The sequence below is a fragment of the Hippocampus zosterae genome, chromosome 2 (assembly GCF_025434085.1).
Source record: "Hippocampus zosterae strain Florida chromosome 2, ASM2543408v3, whole genome shotgun sequence".
NCBI lineage: Eukaryota > Metazoa > Chordata > Actinopteri > Syngnathiformes > Syngnathidae > Hippocampus > Hippocampus zosterae.
This window is the reverse complement of record NC_067452.1, coordinates 11794356-11815478: the sequence shown is the minus strand read 5'-3', so window position 1 is coordinate 11815478 and position 21123 is coordinate 11794356. Positions and strand designations below refer to the sequence as shown.

Below are 21123 nucleotides of genomic sequence, written 5' to 3'. Positions count from 1 at the left end.
TTATTCAGTTGCTGGAACTTTAACCAGGAGGCACATACAACATGTTGTAAAGAAAAGAGTTCAACACTGCTGAAAGTGAAAGTGCTCAGTCTTTTCTTTTATTATTAAACACTTATTTACATGAACACAAAGAATAGACATGGGATAGGGACACACAGTCAAATCACAGTAGGATTGGGCACAAACCGGAAGCGAAAATAGAAAACACTTTCTACATAAATATTAACAAGGATGATTAATCACATACATAGAACAGTTTTAAGAAGTTATATTATACAAAAAGGAAAATGAGAGATTTAGTAACGTTTCTTTGCAATACTGACTGACAGTGAGATATGGGGGCGCACACACACACGAACACTCACACACACACACACACACACACACACACACACACACACACACACACACACGCACACACGCACGAGCACACACGCACACAATGAGAGCAGTGATTTGCAACCAGGTTATCATGGCAATTGTCCAATTTGGCTTCAATTGTCTGGATTTCTCAGTTGCAAATATAATTTCCAGCAACATTCAACGGCTGATAAAACAAAGAATGATTTTTTGTTAATTGGCATAAGGTACAGTAAATTTGGCATAAGGTACAGTAAATTTGTGTATACACCTGGGGTTTTGGTCATATGAAGTTTGTCAGAATAAGTCATGGCTTCCTGCGAGTATTTCAGCTTTGTGTTTAATTCAACAGGACCACATTTCACACCGACTCAATTTGTGAGTAAATGGATCCAAGACCATCCTTATTTCAGTATTCATTGCTTATGCGACATTGCTCAATAGAGGTTGGGAAATACGGGACTAGATTGAAATCACGTAAATAAAGACATTGGCATTTGCCCAAAGAAAGTTTGACCAATCACGCTCAATGCAGTTCATTGTCAGGTCAAAAGGGATGCATTGGGCTGGGATATTTTAGGACCACCCGGCACTGAGAATATTACAGAAATCAGACAAGCAGTCGAGCTTTTTTCAGCCGCCAAGAATAAACAAAATGGCCCGTGAATACGTAGAACAAAAACTAGGAAACGTCTTTGTTCGCAACTCTTTTGATCCTTAAGCTTCACACGTACAATTTGGAAAGCGCCGAAACTCCAAAGATAAAAACAAGTGGCCCGAAAGGAACCCGCAGAATAAAACATTTCCTCTTGCCATTTCATCAGAATTTAAAACGCTACCCCCCACGCCCGGTAAAAAAATTGGACTGTACTTGCGTAAAAAAAAACACCATTCTGCTCTTGCACATCGACGGAGTAGCCGCCAGAGGGCAGTAAGGCAACGGGGATTTGTCTCCCACTGAGTGACTTGGAGCACATTGGCCACGGGCAAAAAAAAAGTGCTTTTCAAGTACTGTATGAAATACCTTTGTAGAAACGTTACAACAAGGTCAACCGAAAAATATGCAGCCAGTTGACCGGTGGTCTTGTTCCATTGTTATTTTGAGACACACGTACAGTCAAGTTCATAAATATTGGGACATGGACACAATTACCAACTTTTTGTCTCTAAACTGTCACCACAACGGATTTGACATGAAACTGCAGACTGCTAGCTTGAATTTGAGGGTATTTACATTCGACAACAATTTACAACAGCCAAGTGTCCCATTACTTTTGGTCCCTTGAAAAGTTGGAGGCACGTATACAAACTGCTGTAATTCCGACACCGTTCTCATGATTTGGATGTAAATACGTACCCTCAAATTAAAGCTGACAGTCTGCAGTTGAGTCACAGCGTGTTGCTTTCATTTTAAATGTGTGATTGTGGTTTGGGTGACGGTACTTCTATTGCTACTGTTTGTTGAAGTTTAAGTTAACAATAGGTTGAGTTTGCATTACAATCCAATGATTAGCTACCAGCGCTTTTTCAAACACCAACACCATGACAGTTCATTGACAGCAACTTGGCTGTTGGTGAAAATAATCACAAATATAAGACTAGAGAAATAAAACTTTTTAAACCTGCGTGCGATGATTTCCGCATTCGTGATATTTTGCATACGGCTAAATTCATGTTCCTGCCATCATTCAGTGATGTACACTGTCTAATTTTGATGCACGACCTGAAGATTGGCTTCCTTTTGCCGTCTGCCTGTGTACAAAAGACCTTTGCCTGACAGAAACAGTCGGGGCACAATGGTTTGTTCATTCCACTTTAGTGCCATTCACCAGAAATGGCTGCAAAATCACTCCAGCTCAGTGCCACACACTGGGAATGCTGGGAGACGATAAACTCAGAAGTAATTCCGATGTTGTTAACAATTGTGTTGATGGGAAGGCCACGGCACCTCGGCACAGAAGACATTACAAAAAAATTTCCCAAAAGTTGCTCCGAAACACACATGTGACACGAATACAAAGGAAGACAATCAAACCGAGGTGGACTTTCCATGTAGCCCACCAGTGCGTGCAGTGTTTGAAGTACTGAAAAATAGTGAAGTGAGAGTGTGAGGAAAAGACTGGCACGATGCGGGACAAACAGTTGGTCAAACTGTGGCAAGCAATGTCGGCATCACTTCCCTCCAGGATGATTGATCTTCTATTTACGTAGACCTGCAAATAAAACATGGGAAAGAGTTGAAAAGGTGAAAACAACACACTACTCATCAACGTGTCATCAATCTAACGTCTTTCAATACAATGCCACATGGAATTAGGCAAAGGGGTCCTTCGCATACAGAAAGATTGGTTCTCTCTGAGACTTGAGAGAAAAGACACAAAGCGAGGAAACAAAGTCCCGATTTAGCAACAGAAAGAAACAAAGCTGTGCTCTTGAATTGCAGCTTTGCACCCTTGGCCGGTGGAACAAGGTCATTTTCTTTGTAGACCCTTGTAAGCGCTTCCAAAAATGTATGACTCTTCTTATAAAGACAGCTGTATGCTCCACTGTACATATTTGTTCTGATCCCGAAACTGTTCGTATGTATTTTTTCACGGCATTAGACGACTGCCTAAGGTGTCGACCGACACAAATCTGAAATAAGGTGAAGCACCCGTACGAAAACATCATTGCACTGATTCAGAAGAATTCCATGCAAAAAGTAAGGCACTATAAATAGGAGACAAGTGACGTTTGGGGATTATTTTCAAACGAATGAACAGTGAAAATATGCAAATGTCCGCACTGAGTACATGGTAGTTGGACTGTGCCAAATTTTCCAGCATTTCCACAGTTTATGCACCTGGAATATGGTACGAAAAGTAAGTAGGATTCGAAATAGTCTGACAAACAAACTTTCGACAATAATGTAGGCCTTTCCTTATGACATACAGTCAGGTCCATAAATATTGGGACAAATGTTTATAAACCTGAGTGTACAATCCGTTGGCACCCATACGAACATCCATAGTTACCTGGATGAATGAATCATCCAAGATACACGGGCAAGCAGAGTTATTTGAAACGTTGACTCCACATAGTCCAACTAACCTCCCCATTCTGTGTGCGCGACCGTCATTTTCGTTCGGCATTTCTGCTTAAATATGGATCAGAAAACGTTTGTTGTGATTGTTGAGTAATGTGGGTGGGGTGGGGGAGTGGTTGTGGTGGAATATGGAACACTGACAAAGGGAGGTAACCTTGGTGTAAAAGTGACAAATGTGAGCAAGCACTAAAAGTGAGGGGAATATTCACATGCATCTGCTCACCGTGTCGGAATTGCATACAGTACACATAGAGCTGGCTGACAACACGTCCGTACTTACAGGGACACGGGCTTTAGGAGGAGATGAGATGGTTTCTCATTGACATGGTAGAGTGGGAATGGCTCAAATCCACCAATAAAATCAACTGAAAACAAACAAAAGAAAAAATCAAAACCATGAATTATGGAAAGAATTAAAATGCCAAACAAAACAAGAGAGTTAATCAACATCGACAAAAAGCAAACATGGAATGATATGACAACAGAACAGAAAGAGACGTAACGCACAAAAGTTGTCAGCGGGATGGCGCCATGAGATACAAGAGACCTGACTGAACTTCAGTTCTTCGACAGATGAGTCAAATGGATTTGTGGCTTTGCCATGCAAGCTGAAATTTGAGATAGGAGTGGTATACACGGAGGCAGGGAACTCAACTGAACGTACTTTACAACAATTCTTGAAAAAGCAAATGACAAAAACACCTTCAAGATATTTCATGCCACTGCGAGCTGCTTTTTACGGTCACATGAAACATAAAAACATAAACTTTCACACAAATAATGCTGCCTTTGGAATGTCACGTGAACAAACAATGTAAATTGCCGGACATGCCAGTGGTTCGTGTTAGTAGTTCCGGTTTTAGAAGCAAATGGTGGAGAAACACATGTAGACACGTGAACATACTCGCAGGTATATTTTCTTGATTCGCTACCAAAAAAAAACACAGAGTCACTTGAAGGAGTTGTGAAACACTTCCTTGTTTGTGTCTGTATGTCTGTTATACTCCCCCCGGTGCCCCCCAAGTCACACACACCAGAAGGAGCAGCAATGAATTATTCATACATATTCATACTCAATACAAGGTATTGAATTCGTAGCCTTCTGTTTAATGACAGTACTTCTACATGTTTTCATAAAGCACAATATTCCAGAGCACCATTATCTTTGTTAAAAGAACACCACAAACATTTAAAGCAATTTTATTTCTTTTAATTGAAATGGGGGCGGCCCGGTAGTCCAGTGGTTAGCACGTGGGCTTCACAGTGCAGAGGTACCGGGTTCGATTCCAGCTCCGGCCTCCCTGCGTGGGTTTTCTCCGGGTGCTCCGGTTTCCTCCCACATTCCAAAAACATGCGTGGCAGGCTGATTGAACACTCTAAATTGTCCCTAGGTGTGAGTGTGAGTGCGAATGGTTGTTCGTTTCTGTGTGCCCTGCGATTGGCTGGCAACCGATTCAGGGTGTCCCCCGCCTACTGCCCGAAGACAGCTGGGATAGGCTCCAGCACCCCCCGCGACCCTAGTGAGGATCAAGCGGCTCGGAAGATGAATGAATGAATGAATAATTGAAATGGGAAAACAAGATTTTATTTCAACCCACCACTGTATATATTTTTAGTACAATACAATACAATACAATACATGCTGATTTATAGAGCGCTTTCACAACATCAGCAGCTGTAACAAAGCGCTTAGTAGTACAGGACTGCCACCCCTCCCACACACACACACACCCAACTAAAAAATAAATAAATAAAATAGAAACACATCACTCTTCCTTTCATCTGAGCATTTGCTCTTAGCCCGAGGTATTACGGAAACAGGTGGATGCCGTACGGCTGTCAAAACTGCCTCTGAATTTTTATCGCTCATGCACTCAAGCCGCTCGGTTCATTTCCTCGCTTAGGAGGTCAGACTATAGAGGTGAGGTGCCGTCGAACGGGCAGCGGTCGTGTCCGGAGGGAGAGAAAATTACTGCTGCGAGACATTTTGGAGATGAAGAAAAAGCCTCTGTGATGTTGCTGCGGAACAAAGGCTGAAAGAGAGGGAGGGAGAGGTGTGATGGCGTGGGTCACACTGTGCGCTTTGACTGACGGGAGACCAGAGAGATTACGTGAAAGGGGCGCATATAAAACCGCTTTGTGTCAAAGCCCACGCAAACGCCAAATGGAAAGAACAACTGATGCTGATGACAATGTGATTCATCAAAGCACAAGTCAAACAGCCGCTTCCTTTCTCTCAGCTAAAATGGGCAGATACATCCTGCAAACCTCACACTATTGGGGTGGGGGGGGGGGGGGTGAACAGACACTTGACCGTCACAGAAACTACAGTCAGGCCTGATCGAGTCCATTCTGATAAACAGAGGCGGTGATCTGCTGAATACTGATAGGTTTGAAGGATGAGGGTCAGTGGCGACAGGGGGCTACAAGAGTGGCCCGGCCCGTTCCTCTGTGACTCACTTTTATCTCGTCATCACACACTCACAGATTTCTGCTTGTTTGTTTAACTCTGACTCTCTTTGAAGCCTGCTTGAACAAAACAATGAGGATAACAGTGACGTGATGGAAATTAAATGGAAACTCAGAGGTCACAGAGCCTTTGAGAAACATCCATGATAGTGCGGTTTTACGCCTCCTGCAGGCTTGGCCTCGGTCTTGACTCCTCCGGCAGCTTATGTCCGCAGAGTCCACATACTGCTGTTAGGTGGGAGGTAATGTGTTTGTGTCTTTTTGGTTGGCGTGACACGCGACGTCGGTGAGTCTGTGTGTGTATGGGAGTGAGCTGTGGCAGACAGCAGGCCTTGAGTGAGTAAGTGTTTTTATGGGAAGCATGACCTCGATTTAAGCTTTCAGGTTCCAAATGGGTTTGTGGGACAGATTAAGTTCAGAACTTTAGGGACAGGACTGCCAAACTTCCCTCTCCAGATGACAAGTATTTACATATGTACAGTATCTGTGTAGCCCAAGATCCCAAGAATGGGGACCACTGCTGTTAAACATTGTGGCTGAAAATTGAGATGGCCTATATCGAATCATGACACCGAGCTGTAACTCAACCATGTGAGTGAGTGACTGCGTGTGAGGCATACTGGCAGGATGATGGCGACACGAAACACAGGCAGGGAGTCTTGCGAGACGTGACAAGACGTTGCAGGGAAATTGCAATGAGTTGATAGGCTGCTCAAGATAGCGCAATGTTTCAAGCGGGAGATACAACAGTTTTGCGAAAATACTTCTATCATTTATTTAATACCGTCACACCGAGCATAAAAGAAAAATAATTACACAATTAAAACAAGGGATATATTTTTGGCACCTTTATGACCTGAGGACAACTGCCCACCTGCTTTATAACTACCCACCAATCCATCCAGTTTCACAAAGGATTTTCTGGGACGTGACTCAGCACATAGGCGGCAAATATAATTAGCAGACATGCTAAAGGGAGCTTATCCCAGCGCTCCGCAGCTCAACTCTCTCTGACCTACTTTCCAAAGAGGATTTTCCCCACCACTCGTGCTGACGGTGTGTCTGCGAGCCACCGATAAGTGCGTTAAGATTCACATGGTACACAAACATGGTCTCAGCCACACTTATAGATTAGCACACACACACGCGTGCACACACGCACAGCTAGTATATTAGTGTCTTCAGATAAGAGTGACCCAACTAAAGAGTTGTTTGAAACGCAAGATGCCTTTTAGCCACTTTTTTTGTTTTGACTTGCCGGTGCTATTTGGGCTGTGAACTCAGCTCACTTTACAATAAGCAGCAGGTTGGCAGCTAAAAAACAGTTCTGTGAAAGAGAGGCGTCAAACTGTTTTTGCCAGTGCCAGCTGAAGTTTAACATCAGACATTGGAAATTACACATTGGCTGAGAAAAAACAAATAAAATACACAACTTTGCCTTCTGCTAGCTTAATGCAAACAAAAGATGCAAAAAACAATTGAAAGGCAAACGAACAGCATCAACATTTACAGAGTGATAACCCTTTAAGGTCGGCTGAGCACATGCAAAGACAATCTAATGGGCTATGATCACACGAGAGCTCTGCCTTGAAGGACCGGATTAAATCATCCACAAACCAACCAACACTGATCATTCTGTGATTTTTAATTTTGTAAAATCTTTATGCACGTACCAGGCTTAAGCAACAGGGGCTCAAACACAAACACATAGACAGAGGTTATAACAATACTCATGAGCATATTTCAACGTCTCAGAAATACATTACTGCAGTTTGCTCGTCACATGCAGTAAGTGTCAAAGGACTTCTTTGTTTGTGCCTTCATGACTGCATAGTCCTGCTTCCGAGTGGTGCAGTTGCACAAGCCAGAAGGAATCGCAATGACTGAAACATGGTGCGTTTATGTTTTATAAAGTAAATAGGGTGCTCTTTTACCCATATTACAAAACTTTTTGTTGGGCTTTCTGAGGAGGCTGGATCGGATTAGTAGCGTTTCTATCCCTTTCAATCGGAAAAGATGGTGTGAGTGTTTTAAGTCACGAGTGTGGTCATAAAATGAGCTTCCCAAAGACAGGTGGGATAGGCTCCAGCGTGCCTGCGAGGATAAGCAGTTCAGATAATGGAAGGATTGATATTCTAGCGATTATTCCATTGATTAATCGAATAATCGGATCAAATTGTACTGTTCATTTGAATATATAACAAAACAACTTTCAGCAAGATGACAGTTTATTAACCAATTACGGTTGTTTCCTTGGGAATGGGTAATATTTGGTCGTGCTTCTGTCACGTCCCGTGTTTGCCAGCAGGGGGCAGGCTTTTTTCCTGCCTACCGCCGACACACCTGTCACCCATCAAGGACTAATTACACAGGCTTTATCTTTGTTCTCGGGCAGTTGACTTACTGCCGGAGTATTCAACGCCGAGCCAATTCTCTCGATTATTGCCTTATTCTATTCATTGCCGTGTAGCCTTGTGATTGTGATTACGCGTCGTTAAATCTACTATTATCTATTCCTATTATTACCAACTATATTCCTTGCCATTTTCTCGCAAGCGTTTTCTGTTGCTTCCTTTTATTCCTGGTCCTGATTTTGACCAGCGTTTTCTGTTTGTTGCTCCCGGACGGGTATTTTTGTGTTTTGTATTAAAACCCATTTGTTCTCGGACCACCTTTGCTTTGTCTGCTATTTCGGGGATCCACCTCATTATCTTGTTGTGCACGAAGCGATCATTTTATCGCTTCGGGCACAACGTGACAGAATACTCCGGCCACCATGGATCCCGCAGACTTAGAAAAGATTTTTTCCGTTCTGTCCTGCCGAGAGCAACAGTTAAGTCAGCAGGGCCAAGCCATTTCGGAAATCAGCAGCGCGGTTTCCATGCTGGCTCATAGGTTCGATGATTTCGAACCCCGTCTTGTACGGGTGGAGGAACGGAGAGCACCTCCCTCCGTGATTCGTCCTGCCACCCCTGAGGCACCCGCATCATTTCCCACAATGATGAGGGAGCCTTCGCTTCCACACCCCCCACGTTACGGGGGTGAGCACGGGCAGTGTGGGTACTTCCTCCACCAGTGCTCGCTCGTTTTCGACCAGCAACCTTACCTCTATGCTACTGACGCCGCGAAGGTGGCATATATTATGAGCCTGTTGACAGGTCCGGCGGCGTCATGGGCGATGGCGACAAGCGACGCGAAGCCGAGCCTCCGGTCTTCATTCCACGGCTTCGTGGCGGCGTTTCGCCGGGTGTTCCACCATCCCGTGCGGGGCAGAGAGGCTGAGGGCCGGCTACTTGAACTCCACCAGGGGAGGCGATCGGTGGCGGACTACTCCATCGAGTTCCAGATTCTGGCCGCCCAGAGTGGCTACGGCGACCGGGCGCTGTGCGGACTGTTTCGCCGTGGATTAAACACCGAACTCAAGGATGAGCTGGCGACTCGCGACCACAGCTCCAACCTGGAGGAGTTAATCGAGCTCTCCCTGCGATTGGACAACCGCCTGAGAGAGAGAAACCGGGAGCGGGGAGGTGATCGTTCTCCGTCCCGGTGTGCCACGTACTGCGGGGAGGAGCCGATGCAGCTGGGTGGCGAAAACGTTGGACCGGAGCAGAGACGGCGCCGATTCAACGATCGGGCTCGGTCTGACAGCTGTCAACGAGGACCTCATGCTGCTCCCAGCCGACCGGAACATTCCCCATCCTCGCCCTCCAAAAACTGTGAGTCCCGACCCCGCGCAGAGTCCCCCACGCCTCGGCGAACTGACTCCCGGCCGGGACACACCGGGAGACTGGAACTCGAGGGGGAGATATTTGAGGGGCCCCGGTCGCGGCGGGTTAGGGCTCTGATAGACTCGGGGGCTGATGGTTGTTTTATGGATACCGACTTCGCCGCCGACCTGGGCTGTTATGTCGAGAAGTTGGCCGATAAAAAGCGGGTTTGTGATCTCGATGGACGCCTCCTGGGGGTCGTGACGCAAAGAACAGAACCACTAAAACTAAAATTATCCGGTAACCATGTTGAGCATCTACGGTTCGATTTATTGCAGTGCCGTAACGCTCCGGTTATTCTCGGCTTGCCCTGGCTCAGGACTCACAACCCCGTAATTTCCTGGGAGCGTCCGGCAATAGAGAGTTGGAGCCGGAACTGTTATGAACGTTGTTTAGGATCAGCCGTAGGGCAGCACGAACGCGCCGGTGACGACATCCCCGAAACTATCTGCCTTGACGGAGTGCCAGATTGCTATCATGACTTGCGTCAAGTGTTCAGCAAGGATCGCGCACGCTCTTTGCCCCCGCACCGACCCTACGATTGCGCCATAGACCTGCGGGCGGGCGCTCCGTTGCCAACCTCACGGCTGTATCAGGTGTCTAAACCCGAGCGCGAGGCACTGACGGAATACATCAACAGCTCGCTCGCTGCAGGTCTAATTAGACCATCGCGATCGCCGTTAGGTGCGGGGTTTTTCTTTGTTGGAAAGAAGGACAAATCCCTGCGACCGTGTGTGGATTATCGGGGTCTGAACGACATCACAGTAAAAAATAAGTATCCGCTACCATTGCTAGACTCCGCCTTCGCCCCTTTACAGTCAGCCACAGTCTTTTCAAAATTAGATTTACGCAGTGCCTACCACCTGGTTCGCATCCGGAAAGGTGACGAGTGGAAGACTGCTTTTAAGACCCCGCTCGGCCATTTTGAATATCTGGTTATGCCCTTCGGGCTGACAAATGCCCCCGCCGTTTTTCAGAATCTCATCAACGACGTGTTGAGAGACATGCTGAACATTTTGTTTCGTCTATCTCGACGATATTTTAATTTTTTCCCAATCAATTCAAGAACACAAGCGACACGTCAGGCTGGTATTGCAGCGTTTATTAGAGAACAAGCTCTTCGTCAAGGCAGAGAAGTGTGAATTCCATGTACCTGTCATCTCCTTTCTGGGGTTTATAATTGAGCAGGGCAAGCTGAGAGCAGACCCCACCAAGACGGAGGCGGTGACGAACTGGCCAACACCGACTAACCGGAAGGAGTTGCAACGCTTCTTGGGGTTCGCTAACTTCTACCGTCGTTTTATTCGCAACTACAGCCAAAAGGTACTCCCGTTGACCCGTCTGACGTCCACAAAAGTCCCATTCAAATGGGATTCGGCTGCGGGGTCGGCATTTTCCAGCCTAAAGGCCGCATTCACAAATCCCCCGGTACTGCAACATCCTAACCCGGACTTCCCGTTCGTCGTAGAGGTGGACGCCTCGGATTCGGGGGTCGGGGCCGTTCTGTCCCAGCGTTCCCCGGTCGACCAGAAATTGCACCCCTGCGCCTTTTTCTCTCGTCGACTCAGTACAGCAGAGTCCAACTACGACGTGGGCAATCGTGAACTGCTAGCTGTAATCGTCGCCCTACAGGAATGGCGCCACTGGCTCGAGGGGGCTAAGGAACCGTTCACGGTCTACACCGACCACAAGAACCTGGAATATCTCCGCTCCGCTAAAAGACTCAACCCCCGTCAAGCCCGGTGGGCACTATTCTTAACCCGTTTTAACTTCATCCTCACATACTCTCCTGGCTCAAAGAACACCAAGCCCGATGCCCTTTCCCGTCTCCACGACCCCGTGGAGAGGGACCGGTCACCAGAGACCATCCTCCCAACCCGGTGCATCGTGGGGGCGTTGAGATGGGAGATCGAACAGAAGGTCCAGGAAGCCCTGGATGGTGTCCAGGTCCCGGCTGGATGCCCCGCAGGGAAGTTGTTTGTACCCCCACCTCTGCGCTCGGAGGTGTTGCAGTGGGGGCACGGGTCCAAGGTGGCCTGCCATCCTGGGGTGAACCGGACTGTGCATCTCGTCACCCAGCGGTTCTGGTGGCCGGAGCTTCGGAAGGATGTGGTGGACTATATCAATGCCTGCTCCGCCTGCGCCTGCGGCAAGGTCTCACATAGGCCTCCGGCAGGCCTGCTCCAGCCGTTGCCCATCCCTCCTCGACCTTGGTCACACATCGCCCTGGATTTCGTCACGGGCCTTCCTCCATCCCGTGGGCGGTCGGTCGTCCTCACCATCGTGGACCGGTTCTCTAAGGCGGCTCATTTTGTTCCGCTGTCTAAGTTGCCGTCTGCACTGGAGACCGCCGACCTCCTAGTCCAACACGTCTTCCGTCTCCATGGGATCCCGACGGACATCGTCTCGGACCGGGGGCCCCAGTTCGTGTCCCGCGTATGGAAGCGGTTCTGCCGATCCCTCGGGGCCACGGTCAGTCTGACCTCGGGATATCACCCCCAGTCCAACGGACAAGCCGAGCGTGCCAACCAGGATCTGGGGGCGGCCCTCCGCTGTGTATGCCTGCGCAGTCCCTCCTCCTGGGTCGACCATCTACCGTGGGTGGAGTACGCACACAACACCCTCGTCTCTTCAGCCACTGGTAGGTCCCCCTTCATGTCGGCCTACGGGTATCAACCGCCGCTGTTCCCGTCCCAGGAAGGACAGGTGGAGGTCCCGTCTGTGCAGCATCACCTCAAGCGAGCCCACCGCGTGTGGAAAGAGGCCCGAGCTGCATTGGCCCGCACGGCGACCCGGAACCAGCAGATCGCGGACCGTCGTCGGCGCCCGGCACCTACTTACGTGGTGGGGCAGGAGGTGTGGCTGGCTACGAGGGATCTCCGCCTGGCCGGCACGTCCGCGAAACTGGGGCCCCGATTCACTGGTCCGTTCGTGGTCGAGTCCATCGTCAGCCCCGTCACGGTCAGGCTTCGGCTGCCGCCCGCCATGAAGGTTCACCCCGTGTTCCACGTTTCCCTGCTCAAACCAGTGGTTTCCAGTCCCTTGGCTCCGCCTTCCACTCCGCCCCCCCCTCCGCGGGTCGTCGACGGTGACCCAGTGTACACGGTTCGTACCATCCTGGACTCTCGGCGCAGGGGTAAGGGTTTCCAGTATCTGGTCGACTGGGAGGGCTACGGGCCTGAGGATCGGCAGTGGGTGCCCCGCTCCTGGATCCTTGATCCGTCCCTTCTGCGCGACTTCCACGCAGCTCATCCGACCAAGCCGGGTAGGCCGCCGGGAGGCGTCCGTTGAGGGGGGGGTACTGTCACGTCCCGTGTTTGCCAGCAGGGGGCAGGCTTTTTTCCTGCCTACCGCCGACACACCTGTCACCCATCAAGGACTAATTACACAGGCTTTATCTTTGTTCTCGGGCAGTTGACTTACTGCCGGAGTATTCAACGCCGAGCCAATTCTCTCGATTATTGCCTTATTCTATTCATTGCCGTGTAGCCTTGTGATTGTGATTACGCGTCGTTAAATCTACTATTATCTATTCCTATTATTACCAACTATATTCCTTGCCATTTTCTCGCAAGCGTTTTCTGTTGCTTCCTTTTATTCCTGGTCCTGATTTTGACCAGCGTTTTCTGTTTGTTGCTCCCGGACGGGTATTTTTGTGTTTTGTATTAAAACCCATTTGTTCTCGGACCACCTTTGCTTTGTCTGCTATTTCGGGGATCCACCTCATTATCTTGTTGTGCACGAAGCGATCATTTTATCGCTTCGGGCACAACGTGACAGCTTCGTGATTGACAAAAAATATCAACTACCGGTAATCAATATCACACAAGGAGAATTGATGATGCATTCACCAACCTGTTTGAAAATGGTTCCGTTTCTGGTTTGGTCATTGCTTTCCAAATAAAAGCAGATCTTTGCAAATGTCTCATTTTGACAAAACATGAAAAAAAAACTATCATTCTGCTTTGATAAAGGACTACAAAATTTAGAGCGTAATTCCTGTTGAGAGGCCGACAACACAGGATTTGTACAATTCCATGACAAACAATATCTCTGATTACTCAATTATAACAATAGTTGTTGTCGTCTATACATTTTGACACCTCTAAAAGAGAGAGCAACATTAGTGAGATTTTAGACAAAGACAAGACACTCCCCGCAGATTCTGGTCTATGAGACAAAGTGACACCTTAAACAGCACATTTAAGTAAGTCTGGTTTGTTTAAAAAAATGATCAGTAGGGACAGCAACTGTGCCAGGCTGTCGGCATAAAAATGGGCAGTCGTTTTGGTCTATTAATCTGCTTTGAAAAGTAATCCGACGGCTCTCATCAGTCTACATGGGCACTCGTTTAGCGGCAAGATGCTGACGCTATCAGCTGATAACACTGGAGCCGCTGCTAAATGCTGGCAAGAGACACTGAATAACTATGTCAGCATATCTTTTTGCACCTTTAATCAGTGAGTGAACTCAATTTCAGGATGACGTTATGTGGTTGACATCAGTAGCAACAGTTTGTGATGGGAATGCAACTGCCCCGGCCACAGTCACTCGTCTGGGAGACAGGTTAAGTCAGCCATTAAGCCGCGACACTCTGCGGGGCACAACTTCAAAATGAAATTGTACCACGGCATTTATGTCCATATGTACACTATGTGGTAAGCCAAGTTTGATTTTGAAGTGAGCCTTCTCACCGCATTGGCACCATGTTACTGTCATGGGTTGTATGAAAAATTGTTGGTGTATTTAGCTTGACTAAGTCTTCCTGACATTGTACACGTAGCTAAAAGGGTACTTGAGGCAAAAAATGGCTGGAGAATAATTCGATTTATTTATTTATTTGTTTTTAATGAAGGTACTCAAATTACTCGTGGACTTGTTTCACCCCAACAGTTGATTAATTAACTCTTATGCCCAGCCCTACTTTTGAGCCCCAAATGTGTAGCCAGTCACATCCTCACAGCCATGCAAAAGTTTGTCACAATGTAAAATCTCAAGGAAAAATCTCCTTTTATTCTGTACAATACCTACAAGCAGACAGGCAACAACGAGAATGTCTCCACAGCTACTGCCAGCAGCGACGCATAAAAAGAAAAACTATGAAAGTAATCAGAGAAGGGGGACGTAAAGAGAAAAATAAATGCTGAGGCAGAAAGGGAGCTCACTCTTGAGAGGAGCTTTAATCTACACATCACAGGAGAATGGAAAATGAGAGCACCTTTTCTGGTTGTGTGTGAGAGGAAGAGTGCTCGTGTGTGTGTGTGTGTGTGTGTGTGTGTGTCTGTGCGCGCGTGTGTGTGTGAGTTTTTACACATGCGCGCTGACATGGAGCAGATTATAATAACAAAGGGCTGGCAGTGGGGAATGATGTAGCTGCAATTTACTGCAGTGCAGTCTGGATCACAGAGCAACAAGATGTTAATTATATCCAGCGAGCAGTCTCCATTAAACAAGTGCAGCTATGACGATGTGGGTACTGCAATTACAACGTACAGCAGCATCCATCAGCTTTGCTGGCTCAATGCATAACCGGCACTTACACAAAGTAGACCTGCATTAAGGATGAACAGTTCTGTTTTTAGCAAAATGGTTGTGATGTAAACATGAGACGAGAGCAACTTTACATTTTGGTCGAGAGGACACGGCCCTCGAGGCTTGATTTGGGAGTGTGTGGTGTTTAAATGGTACCGTTCAAAGCATGGGGGCCAGGGGCGAATCAGTTGGGTAAAATGTGAACTGCTCATAGCCAGTGGATCTCTGGAATGTGACCGCGAAAGTTAAAGACATGTGAGCTATTCCACAGGAACATACACGACCGCACAAAATTACAAGAGACTTCTGGGTGAACATGCAATTAGCTTGTGTTGTGTGTTTAAAAATCACATTGGACTTTTGGGTGTTCGACAAAAGCGTCCGATATGATTCCAGCCAGGAGCTGTTTCCTCGGTCTTCCAAGAAATATGGTACAGTGCTGCCCCCAAACCCAAACCATCAGCGAAACGTCATACAATCTCAGCTAATCCTCATGGAACCATTCTGCCAAAGCCTTCATGAAGCAGTGGCTAAAACTATAAAGACAAAGCTATTCGTCCCGACTTACTGCTAATCAGATATTTATGACCCTTTGATCAAATTCTTCCTGCTCTGATTGGCTAACCCCAAAGATGGCCTTTGACCCGGCCTTTGACCCGCTGCCTTTTACGTAACAGTAGCAGCTGTGTCATTCATCACAGGCGTCCCTCTCTGGTTTCTCAGTCTTCTCTTGTGACTCATTTCACCAGCCCTGCTGCTGTTTCCCCCCAGTCTTTTTTTTCACCCTTTCCTAGCACAAGGGACAATCAAGGTCAATTCACACACTGGCACGTTGGTCACACAGTATTTGACTTCCTGCTTCAGTCAGGTCCATAAATATTGGGACATTCAAACAATTCTTTTTGGCTCTAAACACCATCACGGTGGATTTTAATTGAAGCTGAAGCTAATTGAAGCTGAACTGCAGACGTCCAAATCAGGTGAATGGTGTCGGAATGACAAGGGTTTGTATATGTGCCTTCACTTTTTAAGGGACCAAAACTAAAAAGACAAAGGAACCACCACAAATTGTTGAGTTTTTGATACTTGGTTGCAAATCCTTTTCAATCTAGATCGTATCAATGACATCAACTGATGCTGAATCTCATCCCCGAAGAATCTCTGCCAGAATTCTGCTCCAACTGTCTTCATTTCCCGCTTGTTTGTTGCTTTGTGAATTTGTACTTCAGTTTTGTCTTCAGCAAGTGAAATGCATGCTCAATTGGATTCAGGTCAGATGATTGACTTGGCCATTGCAAAACATTCTACTACTTTGCTTTCCAAAAAAATTTGGTTGCTTTTGCGGGATGCTTCAGGTCATGGTCAAATTGCACTGTGAAGCACAATCCAATGATTCCTGAATTATTTGGCTGAATCACATGAATTCAACCTGCTGCTTTTATCGACTCAACTGTATTTATAGAGCACTTTAAAGCGACCATCGCTGTATACAAAGTGCTGCATATGGAGCAAAATTAATTTGTGCAATAAACAATAAAACAAATTAATAACAAAGACAGTAGAAATCCAAAATACCCGAGGCAGCTCGATTGACAAAGGGCACACAAGTGAGAGAAAAAACAATACAGTACATCAGAGGAAGAAGCAGAGGACGGCAGCAAGGAAGAAGAGCGTCAAACATGGAGGACAGACCCAACAAGGTATGAAGACGTGACTTGTCTGGGTGAGCGCGGAGAGAGAAAGTGAACCCAGCAGGCACAGGGTTTGGGAAAAGAGGGAGAAAGGAAAGTGGAAAGCATAGTTGGTCAGGGGCGTCTGACTACTCACAACTGTCCTCCTCGTCTGTCATGGCGCTGACAACATAACAGGCGTACACAAAGCCCAGGAGCTGTGAACACATAAGCAGACAAGACAGGTTAGACAACGGTACCTTCCAATCACGCAATGCAAATATCACAAAAGCAGCAACGGTTTACTCAGTGATGTCAAGAAATTGATCATTCATACATTTGTGAAAGAATCCACGCACAGTGTACATGTTTAAGCGTCTCAAACGTGAAGATGTGCACCTCCTTTTCGTCCGCTTACTGCTGGTCAATAGATAATCAAATAACAGTGAAAGTGATGACGTCAATAAGTACCTAATCAATGCATGGAGTGTCGAAAGAAGAAACAAATCAGCCAGGCTTTATTTTGAATGTTTTTTAGTTTAAGCTGAAGAAGATAATGACAATTGGACGAACACAAGAGGAAACCGAGCCACCCACTGTGTGCCACATTTTCACTGATAAACCAAGTCATTCATTTACATACATAATTTTCTGAAGAGCAACAAATAACTATTGTGTTGGCTGGGTCACAAAAATGTGTCTTCCAAATTTGACACAACCACAAAGAAGAGTGTTGCTAACAACCTTGCCATATTAAAATGTATCAGAAAAAAAACAATATCATATATCTAATGAATGGGGCCCGATTGATTTGTTGTTCATATGATTTAATCGGTTGATTTGAACTCTTTTCAAAATACCGTATTAGCCCGAATATAAGACGGCCCTGATTATAAGACCCTCTTTTTCAAGACTGAAGTTTGAAAAAAGACTTTTTGAACACCAAATTAATTTTTATACAGAAAAGAATTACAGTACATCTGAAAGAAATGATTATAACAATATAGTTGAGAGATGAAGCATGTTATTTTGCCTCATTCAAATCTTAATTTCTGAACATTTAAATATGTAAACTATGTGCAATCATGTTCGTAAATGAATGGCTTCTGGTTTTTGAAATGTAAATTACATCATAACTTCTCCTCAGCTGCCGGTTAACCCGGGCAATCTTTGACCCACTTTTCTCCAGATTGTCGCTATGTTTCTCAATTTTCTGTTATCTCTTCTATTATTTTCTTCTCTTTTCTTTCTTACCACTATTTTTTATATTTATTCTTCGTGCTACCGCTATTTTTATTTTTACTCTTCATGACAGGGGTTCACTTTGGCCTGGGTCGTCAAGTTCAGCATTCGCCCTCTATGGTATCTGGCGCCATCTAGCGTCGTGAATGGGTATAATGTCCAGACCCTGAATATAAGACGACCCCCGCTTTTTCAGTCTCATTTCAATGCAAAAAACACCATCTTATATTCGGGCCAATAGAGTAATTACAATCCCCTGGAGTTATACAGACAATATATTATATAAAGACAATATATTTTTTATTTTTCTCCGCCGGGTTGTCGTTGGGTTTAGTGACAGAACTGCCCTTCAACTCCTTCCCGCCCACCTTTACGCCATTTTCTGTGTGACTTCCATGCACATAAGAAAGACAACCAAGCACTCTAAAGCGGCCAAGCCAGTTAGCTATCCGATAGGAAGATGCAATCGAGGTTCTACTCAGACAAACATTTCAAGTAAACGCTGATCAACAGAATGTGAAAAATTTTCTTTGAATGATGGCAGGATGAACCCAGAACAAATCTTGAGTCTTCCATGTGTTGAGGGAGTTTCCAGTGTGTACACAACTGTACAGCTAGTGCTTGCACATGGAAACTTACCAGACAGCCCACAAGTGACTCCGGCTATTAATTTACTGTATGCGCACGGAAAAGAGCCCTCAAAGTGGCAGATGGCTGTCATTGCCTGTGAAACAGAGCCTTCGAGAGATGGAGACGGAGACAGCACGTCTTCCATCCATCATTTGGCCCTCTGGCATGCCAATTAAAGCACCACCGGGCATTCTGCCTTCCTTTCACACTGGCACAACACACAGGGAAAAGTGTATGGCAGTTAGACAAGTACCAAAGCGAAATGCACAGAAATTGGCATGCCAAAGAGAAGGACATGGAAGCAGTTGTCAAAGCATCCATCCATTCATTATCTGAGCCGCTTCTCCTCACCAGGGTCACGGGCATGCTGGAGCCTATCCCAGCTGTCTTTGGGAAGTAGGAGGGGTACACCCTGAACCGGTTGCCAGCCAATCGCAGGGTCCACATAAACAAAAATTCCAGCTCACAATCAAGTGTGTCAAAACAATGCATTTCAAATGAAATAGTTCCTGAGATAATGCTAAAACCCTGCAACAACTTGTGTGAAAATAGTTTATTTTGCAGTGTAATAGGCAAAAATGAATCGGTACATATTATACGTCATTCAACACCAAATTATTACGGCGCTTTTGAGTGCCAAAGGTAAAAAAGTGTGATGTAAGTGACAGCTGATTTCCTATTTATCATTTACATTTCAGCTCCTGTCAATAATTGAGATGCTGACAGCACCACTGACTACATTCAACAAAATGAGATTTTAGTTCACCATGACCAACAAACCATGACACGAGAACTGATTTTCTCTTAACTATTATCAAGTATCAAGTACAACTTTATTTTCAAATGTGCTGTATGTGAAACATTACCTAATGTTTGTTATGATAGTGCTGTCCATCATTAAAGTACCTCAACCTAATCTAACCCTACAAATGCTTATGATGAGGGTTACATCTGCACAGTCACAATCTAATCTGAAGAGGGCAAAAAACCTGCAGAAGTTGATAGCCACAACCAATTGTTTGTGTTTCCGTCACACGCAGGTGTTCGGGTACGTGCAGATTTATCCAGAAACTTTCTTTCCACATCATGAATTTACACTGATAGAAGAAAGCACACAGCCGGCCGGCCCTCAATTTAACACACCCTTCCCGCAGGTCTGTGTTCTCGCTCCACGGAGCAGTGAGCAGCGATAAGAGTTGTGACGAGGGCCACAAGAACACACATTACAGCACAAACCTGCCCACACCAAACAAGTAAACTACAGGATGTGGACATGGGAAAATATAGAACACAATGTCATCCAATGGACCTTCCTTCATTTACTATTTATGATGTTGGAAAGGATGTAATCCTAATCGAACACAAGGGGGTAAAAAGAAAGTGTGTGTGTGTGTGTGTGTCTGTGTGTGTGTGTGCGCGTGTGTGGCGAGATGCTGAGGCAGGTTAAAAAATAGCTAAGTGAGTATGCAAAGACTAATGAGAGCTGGTGAAGAGAACATCAGAATGCCATGTCAAAGTTTCACTGTGCACACACACACACACACACACACACACACACACACACACACACACAATCCTACAAATATGTCCACAAGACACAAAACCTATTTCAGCACCCAGAAAAGGCTCTGCACATTTTCAATGTTGACCAGATGTACATAAGCCTCGATAATAAACTATTGAAGCCATGAATTGTTACTTTGATGGGTATACTAAGATAATCCAACAAATTGATGCTTCTGTTCCATCCTGACTCTGGCCAAGTGCACTAGAAAAGATGTGTCTCCGTTACTACTATGGGCATGGCTAAAATGGGGACCAATTCACTTGGTCTGGTGTGAGTAGGCCCCTCACCCTCATATAAAAGTTTGAGTGCTTTTGTTTGCATCTGTAAACATCTGGCATGCGAGTTACAATTTCTTCAAGGTTGAATGACGCGTGCATCCTCCTTAATAAATGCTTGACTTTCCTTGGAAGTGTCTGTTTTATGGACCCAGACACTAGCAATACCACGCAAGGAGGTGACGCTGCGGACGAGCCCGCTGCCCGTCTGTCAGCCGAAAGGAGACCTATTCGGCTCGCAGAAAGCTCTTCAACGACCCCTTGGGATATATTTCAGCCATAGAAGGTTTGAAGCGGATCCAGTTTTGCGGCTCAAACATGTAGGGATGTGTAGGCCAACGAAAGAGGCTTGACGTCATGGTATTTGACGGACAGTTGTTCAAGGCGCTATCAGCGGTCAAATCCACAGCATTTGTGAGCAGGAACAATGCTACGATTTTTTTTTTCAGTTTTGAAGGCTTGTGTTGTTATTTTTTTTTGTAATCATTTAAATTTGGCAGGGTTGTTAACAGGTCTCTGTGATGTG

The 21123-nt window shown here is 45.9% G+C and overlaps 1 protein-coding gene across 2 annotated transcripts in view; it reads right to left on the bottom strand.

Moving 5' to 3' along the window:
• Positions 1–76: 76 nt before the first annotated feature.
• nkain4 (sodium/potassium transporting ATPase interacting 4) overlaps positions 77–21123 on the bottom strand; it is a 57367-nt gene continuing 36320 nt past the window's right edge. The window contains exons 5-7 of one of the 2 annotated variants that reach the window (XM_052056849.1): positions 17041–17101; positions 3726–3810; positions 77–2573 (exon numbers count right to left, since the gene is read on the bottom strand). In XM_052056849.1, coding sequence (XP_051912809.1) covers positions 2564–2573; positions 3726–3810; positions 17041–17101 — 156 coding nt within the window. In that variant the 3' untranslated portion in view covers positions 77–2563. The remainder of the gene's footprint in view (positions 2574–3725; positions 3811–17040; positions 17102–21123) is intronic. The other variant, XM_052056850.1, reaches the window with a different exon arrangement.